Source organism: Crocuta crocuta, unplaced genomic scaffold (genome assembly GCF_008692635.1).
Source record: "Crocuta crocuta isolate KB4526 unplaced genomic scaffold, BGI_CrCroc_1.0 scaffold246, whole genome shotgun sequence".
NCBI lineage: Eukaryota > Metazoa > Chordata > Mammalia > Carnivora > Hyaenidae > Crocuta > Crocuta crocuta.
Genome location: NW_027531902.1, coordinates 5,430,054 through 5,438,495, shown reverse-complemented (window position 1 = coordinate 5,438,495; position 8,442 = coordinate 5,430,054). Strand labels below are relative to the sequence as shown.

Sequence of the window (8,442 nt, the reverse complement as noted above, 5' to 3'; positions counted from 1 at the left end):
CGCGTCTGGCTTCTTACAAGCCACCTTGGCCTGGTTCCCAGACCCCCTCAGCCTGCCCGGGAGGCCCCCACTCACGGGTTTCTCTTGTTGCCATTGCAGGTGTGTGTGGCTGCTGCGGCGCTCTACGCCCCAGGTACAAGAGGCTGGTTGACAACATCTTCCCTGAGGATCCCGAGGTGGGTTTCACTTCCGCCCGACTTCACCTCCCACCAGCTCAGCCCATCCGGGGCTGCGAGGGGGAGGCGATCTCCCAGCCCCTTGCCACTGGGTCCGCTCAGACCCTGGTCAGTGGGCAGGGGCGGCGGAGGGGAGGGGGGTGCCTGTCTGCAGGGAAGATCTGAATCTTTCTGAGACATCTTTCCCGCCCATGTCTCTCGGAGCAATGGTTCCTTAAACCGCTAACTCCCTTGATGCTACAATTTCCCTGCCGTTTTGTGTGAGTACTTCCGTTCTCGGGTTTTGGCTCAGGAGGCCATGTTACCTCTGTGGTTCCCTCTGGTACCTGTCATGTGGTCTGGGTGGAAGTACGCCAGGGGGGCCTGGCCTGGTGGCTTCTAAGCCACCACTCCCCCCTCAGGCTGCATTATGGGTTGTGTGGTTTTGGAAATGTCAGGATCTGATATTCTTGACTTGCTCTCTGGAAGTCAATGACAGCTTCTTGACAGACAGTTGAAGGGTCACATTTCCAGCATCCTCTGGAGAATAGAGGGGCTAAGCTGCCCCTCTTCCTAGTCATGTCTTGGTGCTGGATATCAGCATATTTTTATTCTGAGTTGCTCCCAGTGAAGCCTTGTTATTCACACACACACACACACGTATACACACCTATACACACGTGTGTATTTATACATTCGTGTGTGTATATATATATACACACATGCATACACATATATACACACACATGTGCACTTATACCACTATTTTCGTTTATAGTTGGCATACTTTGGGCTAAGTTGTGAGTTCCTGGAAGGCAGGAACCTTGCCTTCATCATCTCTGTATCCCTGAAACCCACATGATGGGTTTGTCACACACATAGTGGCCTTCTATGATTAAATTGATGATTATTAACATCATTGATGTCGATGATTAAATTGACGCATTATTTACTTTGAGACTTGAACCCTTCTAGCCATGGAATGGCCACAGTGAGACATGATCGCCTAACTCTTGCAGGATGGCTTGGTGAAGACCAACATGGAGAAGCTGACCTTCTACGCCCTTTCGGCTCCAGAAAAACTGGACCGAATTGGTGCCTACCTCTCCGAGAGGCTCATCCGCGATGTGGGTCGTCATCGATACGGGTAAGACATGGGAGAAAGTGAGACAGATACTTTCAGAAATGGTACNAGCAGTGCTATTGCTGGGTCCTAGGGGAGTTCTATTGTTAGTTTCCTGAGGAACCTCCACACTGTTTTCCAGAGGGGCTGAAATGGTACTATATTTTTAAGGCAAAACACAGGGTCCTTTTATGGAAATGAAGGACCAGTCTATAATGTAGACAGGGCGATTGAACAGACTGAGAGAAAGGGGCCTGGGGCTGAGGGATGGGCTGCATGGGTTCTCCCAACAGCAGGGTAAAATTTGATGCTGTTGCCAAGATGCGGGAGGAAGGGGATGTTGGCTTCCCAGGAGCACCTCTTTTAGTGCCCACGTACCCCGTGGGTGTCCATCCAGAAGCCCTCACTCAGTCTGGGGCCTTGAAAAGTTAGTCTAGTCCAGAATGTGCTGTTATCCTCACCCAACCAATTAACCTACTGTCTTAAAAACCATCTACATTCTAGTGAGAAGGCAAGGTTAGAGGCAATCTGTCTGTTAAAAATATACTCAAATGAAATATTTATCAATCTTCCGAGAGGGAAAGACTTGCTATGTTTAGAAGAGAAAAGAAATCTTAAATGCAAATGATCAATAGATTTAACTGTTTAAAAATTAAAGTATTTTGACGTCAACAAAGAAACCATCAAAATGTAAAAGACAAATGGCAAAAAGAAGTGTTTTGAAAGAATGGGGCGCCTGGGTGGCTTAGCCGGTGAAGCGTCCAACTTTCGCTTAGGTCATGATCTCGCGGTTCGTGGGTTCGAGCCCCGCGTCGGGCTCTGTGCTGACTGCCAGCTCGGAGCCTGGAGCCTGTTTCAGTCTGTGACTCCCTCTCTCTCTGACCCTCCCCTGCTCGCGCTGTCTCTCTCTCTCTCTCTCCTAGAAATAAATAAAACATTAAAAAAAATTAAAAAAAAAGAAGTGTTTTGAAAGAATAAGGCAAAGGATTCAAACTCATAATATTAGCAGCATATAACAGGAGGTGGGGAAGCTGAGACGCTCAAAACTGTGAGGTAAGGGCCTCCAAAACCAACCCACAGAAGAGGAAATAGGAATAATAATATTCAGTAAATTTATAATCAAAGATGTGCCTTGAAATACTAAGATACTATCTTCACTTACAAACTGACAAAATAAACATTTCCAGTATTAACCAAGGAACGGCAACATGAGAGGCAGTTTCATACTTTTCTAGAATGAGTATGAATTGACTGAACCTCTTTAGAAGGTAATTTTGAAATATAGGTCAGATCTTCAAGAACATTTATGCCCTTTGATCCAGTAAATTCCGTTTCTATTCATCTACCCCAAGAAATCAATCTTAAGTTATAAACTAGCTTTATACAGAGAGATATTCATTAGGGTGTTTTTTACAAGCAGGAAATCATGGAAATTAAGGTCCGATAAGAGAAAAATAGTTAAGTAAATTACTATGTTTATCATTTGGTGAAATATTATCTATTCAACAAAAATGGTGTTTATAAACACATTTTCCATATAATAATGAAAATGCCATAAGTAAATGAACAATAGAATACATAATTATGTATACAGTGCTTTACAACCATGTTAAAGAATAAACAAAAACAGGGGCACCTGGGTGGCTCAGTTGGTTAAGCGTCTGACTTTGACTCAGGTCATGATCTCACAGTTTGTGAGTTCGAGCCCTGCATCGGGTTCTGTGCTGACAGCTCAGAGCCTGGAGCCTGCTTTGGATTTTGTGTCTCCTTCTCTCTCTGCTCCTCCCACACTTGTGCTCTGTCTCTTTCTCTCAAAAAAAAAAAAGTAAAAAAATTTTAAAAAAGTATAAACAAAAACAAATCTCAATGCCTATAAAATATAGTAAAAACAAATATGCCATAAATTTTTGAGCAGTGTGGCTGTGTGTGTGTGTGTGTGTGTGTGTGTGTGCACGTGCGCACTTTGTTTTGTTTTCTATCCTTTTTTTGTGTGTTTCCTAAATATCCTCTATGTGTTACTTTCCAATGAAAAAAGTGATCAGAGGACCTGCCCCTCTCCCCGACCCTGGCCGCACACCACAGTTTGGAGCAAAGCTGCATGTAGGAGAACCTAAAGATGTCCCTGGGCACAGGGCAAAGGATGAAGTTGATCCATGGGGCGCCTGGGTGGCTCAGTCGGTTAAGCATCTGACTTTGGCTCAGGTCATGATCTCATGGTCTGTGGGTTCGAGCCCCACGTCGGGCTCTGTGCTGACAGCTCAGAGCCTGGAGCCTGCTTTGGATTCTGTGTCTCCCTCTCTCTTTGCCCCTCCCCCTCCTCTCAAAAATAAATAGACGTTAAAAAAAAAAGGATAGAGTAGATCCAGGGCAGGGTTCACAGGTTCCTTGTGGAGCCTCTGTTCTCCACAAAGCCCATCCTGTACTTTCCTCTGCTCCTACCTCTCTCCTGTTGCAGATTCCAGATTGTGGCAGCGTTAGAAACCGTCTCCCTGCTCTGGTCCTTCCAGTCGAGGACTGCTAGCTCTGATCTCCAAATCACAGACCCGAAACTATCCTTTCCTGGCTCCTTTAGAATAAAATCCAAGCTCCTCAGCTTGACTTCCGGGGGCTTCTAAACCTGCCCCTAGCTCGCCGCTCCGCTCGCCCTGCCCCGCTCCACACCGACTGGCTGACACTCGCCCCGGCTCTCTGGGCCGCAAGCCTCTGAATGCAGCGCCCTCTCCCCTCAACCCCTGTCGTGGGCCCCCACCGCTACCCACCAGCCCTACTATCTTCCAAGGCCCCTTCTTCCTGGTGGAGCCGGAGCCAAAACTGGAGTAGAAAGGTTTACGTGGTGCTGATTGGGTGTAGACATCCAACCTTTGCAGGACCCACCAGCAAATCTGAACTCACGCTATCCCGAGGATAAAAGCAAGGCCAACAACAGTACATTTCTATCATCATTTTATAAAATAAAAGTAGGCTACATCCTCAATAAAAAGGGCACGAATACACTGTACATGCTGATTATATAAATCTCCTTGACATGTTATAAAGCACGCTCAGGTAAGAAAAAATGACTTTCTCCTAGATTGACTCTGAAGCTAATATGCTAGCAATAACATTAAACATTTAATACTAATTTTATCTGCCCTCTCTGCAGTGGTGGTTCTTTCGGTAAAAATGTAGCCCGCACAAGCCACTTAGAATCATTCCACTACCCTTAGAACTACAGTTCAAAATTGGTATCGTTCTGTTAAAAATAGGCATTGCAACATCTAAGTAAAGCCTTGAATGCCTCACTGGAAGCTTTAATCATAAACATTTGAAGAAGAAAAATCTGTTGGGGCTGATCTCCTATTCTCTCTCCTGGCCCACCTGTCTTTCCCTACCCAATACCACACTTATCATTATTATCTTCCTTGTCATTAGCATCTTCCTGATGGCAGCTTTGGAAGAGCAAAATCTTCACACACAGACAGTCTGAGGGGTTGTGTCTCCCTGTCATCAGGCAGGCGTCTGTATTTACTGTTTGATTCTACAGACATGAATCTTGGGTGTTCGACCTGGTCCCACAACCTTCCTCTTCTATCCCATGGCTTCCCCGCTTTATCACCCACTCCAGTTGTGTGTGATCGCTGCCTTAATATGTGTCCAGCATCAGGGGTGACAACCAAATGTGGGCAGAGAGGGGATAAGGTGTGAATTCCAAGGTGCCGCTCATTGACGTGAACGATGATGGGCAGAGATGTGCAGAGCATGAAAAGTGAGGATCCCTTGTGTTTGTCTCCTTCTTCATTGTGCATGTCCCTTCCCATTCAGCTCTAGTGCTAGAATGCCCCTAGACACTGGAGATCAAGGCGGGTGATGACAGTGCTTCCTGAGACTTGAGGTCAGGTGACAGTGACCACGGAGCTCTGACCACGTACAGAGTGCTGTGTTGGATTCTGTCAGGTTCCCCGGTGCCTGGAGCCCTGGAAGATGGCGATGGCCATGCCAAAGAGATTCAAGCTACTGCCCGAGGAGCTTGGCCCCGGAGCTGGTCTGGTGGGACTCCTAAGAGATGCACATTTCCCAGAGGGACCTTGAATGTGGTTGGAGGTCAGGGCTGAGCCCTCAGGCAGAGACACTGCAGAGTCCTACTGCATGAGGAGGTGCATCTTCCCTCCCTCAGCTGAGCTCAGCCCCTGCTTTTGAGTTCCTAAAACCCAGAAGTTTCTTTCCAGGACTGGGGCTGAGCAAGCACCTTCCAGCTGTCTAGAATAAGAGGTTCTTGGTCAAGGTGACTGCTCTTTGAGTGATTCTTGGACAATGACTGGTTCTGCTAAAGCTGTCCGCTCTCTCCTGCCTGCGGTCTTCATCTCTGACCTTGCATCTGCCTTTCCTCTCGAACCACACCTGGTTCCCAGGGATAGGTACCTGCTCCTTCTTGCTTGAGCATAGAGTGTTCATGCAGAACCAGCTGCCCCTTCTGGAATTCAATAGGAGATACTTCTTGCCTCGTTCCCTGGATGTTTTCCTCTGATGTTATAACTCGCCTCCTGCTGTGGCCCTTGCCATAGAACTCCTGCTGTTATAACCCCCAAGTGTCCTCTCCTGGTGTCGGTTGCTGCCCCTGAGCCCAATTCTATCCCCGACTCCTTGCGCTCTGCCTTCCTTACCCATTGGGAAGCCCTCCTAGTACATCCGGGACGCTTGCTTATCACCCACGGCTGTTGTGTGTACCTCGGGCTCCTGCAGCGAGGTCCTCACCAGCACCTTCCTGCCTCGTCCTGCGCCCAGTACTCAGACCAGTTCACTTTCCCAGACCTATTATTACACTGGATTCCTTCCAGGACACCAAGTCCAGATCACCCAGCCTATCTGGCCCTGGTCCTGTTGAGCAGACATCACCCTGAGAAGCCCCACACTCTATTCTCTTGGAGAGGATAGGCCCAGCCCCAGGACATACCTCGGAAGGTTATGGTAAGCCAGGACCAATGCAGAGAGCCTTTGACTAGGAGGTTCCAAGGTCCCTTTGACTTCTAATCTTCTAAGATGCTTTGAAAAGTTCAAGTTCATAGTTATAATCCTTCCATCCTTAGTATGGGAACAAAGAATGGTGTATTCAAGGAACTGGGCCTTCACCTTCTTGACTTTTCAGTTTCTCTTCTACCATAATTTCTAGTTTTCATCAAAATCTCTACTCCTGGTTAGTAGCCAATTTTTTTTTTTAGTTTTTATTTTTTTATCCATTCATTCATTCGTTTTGCTAGCAAAGGATGGCTTTTTCCTTTTTAGGATTTTCTGGGGATTTTTTTTACAGGAAAAGGAAAAGCAGCAATCTAAACTCTGGAATTTGGGAAGCCTTCTAGTTTCTTCTCCTGCCAACCCCCACTCCACCCCTTCCTTTCCCTCAGTTGAACTCTGTGAACTAATGGTGAAGCCTTTCCTACATAGGATGCCGGGATGATTCATAGGAGAAAAGAATTCTACTCTGCTTGCCCCCGTTTCCCACCCACCGTGTTTGGTTGCTTGAATGTGGCTGGGTTTGTCTGCAAGGATAGCCTATCTCTTTTGGAAGGACCCCGGCCAGGCTGCTTCGCTGACCAGCACAGCTGACCTAAAACATGCCAGGACTGTCTGCAAGAAATGGCAGCTTTCCTGGACTGTGACAATGTTAGCTAGCCCCTGAGGAGCCTGGACTGGCCAGCACCACCCCCGCCCAGCAGGAAATGGTGCCTGGTTTACCCGAAGAAGCTCAAAGACCCAATGCTGGCTTTGTATTTGAAAGACATGCTGTAAATAAGAGCATGGCCTGATCCATTTGTAAACATGCCCAGAGATAACTATGTAATAGCATTTAATGATATTAAATAGTAATTTAATAAGAGTGGACTCAATTCACCTAACATTTTTAAAGAGTGGCCAGGATAATGTCAGAGAGACTGTTTTTCTTATGATTGCTCAATATACAAGTAAGCTCAAAGGTGCCTACGAAATGGTATCCAATGTCTTTAGAAAAAAAAATTAGGAGACACCATGACTGCTTGCTGTTACTTTATATGTTTGGATTTGCAAAGCTGGCTCACGTGCAAGGCAGTTTGGACGCACAATGTCTGAAACTGAATGACAGCCGTGAGAAGCACTGTGCACCTTGTGTCCTGGCCTCGTCGCACTTCCAGAATTCACCTCTCGTCATGCTTCCTGTGCTTTCTTTTTATTTAACCATCCTTTGTTTTAAAAAGACAAATAGGGGAAAGGAAGGAAAAATAAGAATAAAAACAGAGAGCAAGGCAAACCATAAGAGACTTTTTTTCATATTTTTTAATGTTTTTTATTTATTTTCATGAGAGAGAGACAGAGACAGAGAGACAGAGTACAGACATGGAAGGGGCAGAGAGAGAGGGAGACACAGAATCTGAAGCAGGCTCCAGGCTCTGAGCTGCCAGCACAGAGCCCGACGTGCAGCTTGAACCTACAAACTGTGAGATCATAACCTGAGCCGAAGACAGATGCCCAACCAACTGTGCCACCGAGGCGCCCCTTTTAGCCATGGGGCCTGACCTAGCAGCAGAAAAGGCTGGGAGGTCATCCAGATGAGCACCACAAGCCTAGTTAAAATTCTAAATAACTAGGGAAAAAGAAGGGAAAGAGATTCCAGGGGAAACTCATAACGTTCTGCCTCAGAAACCTAACTCCCTAAAGAAAACTACAAAGATTTTAACTAGAATAATTTTGGATAGATTTGCAGCAGCTTCCTCAATAGAATTTAAATGATAACCTTTTCCAATAAATGCCTACGCTGTTTTCTTTAGTATGTGAGGGCCTGTAAGAGGGGCGCACACCCTTCAGGTTGTGTCTTACTCGACCATAGGCTCCTGTTGCCACTGTTAACAAATGTGGGGTTTGAGCTCAGATGTGCCCTCCTAATCCTCAACAGGAATTTGACTTGTGGCATTTTTCTGGGGATTCAAGAGAGGGGTTGAAGAAGACAACCACCAAGATAATCAGGGGCTGTCCTGTGAAGACTAGTTTGGGGAGGACTGGGTATTTTGAGCATAGAGAAGATCAAGAAACAGGAGATTGCTGTATTCGGGTGATTGAAGGGCTTAGCCCTCTTTTTTAACTGCTCCCGAAAGTAGAATTATAAATAAAAGATAAAGATATTAAAGTTTAGCTTAAAATATAAAGAAATCTTAATTT

At 46.2% G+C, this 8,442-nt stretch overlaps 1 protein-coding gene across 3 annotated transcripts in view; it reads left to right on the top strand.

The window, feature by feature from the left end:
* Positions 1–8,442, top strand: part of EFR3B (EFR3 homolog B) — an 88,612-nt gene that overhangs the window by 37,883 nt on the left and 42,287 nt on the right. For all 3 annotated transcript variants that reach the window (XM_077774125.1, XM_077774127.1, XM_077774126.1), the window contains exons 2-3: positions 100–176; positions 1,175–1,302. In XM_077774125.1, the coding sequence (XP_077630251.1) occupies positions 100–176; positions 1,175–1,302 (205 nt within the window). The remainder of the gene's footprint in view (positions 1–99; positions 177–1,174; positions 1,303–8,442) is intronic.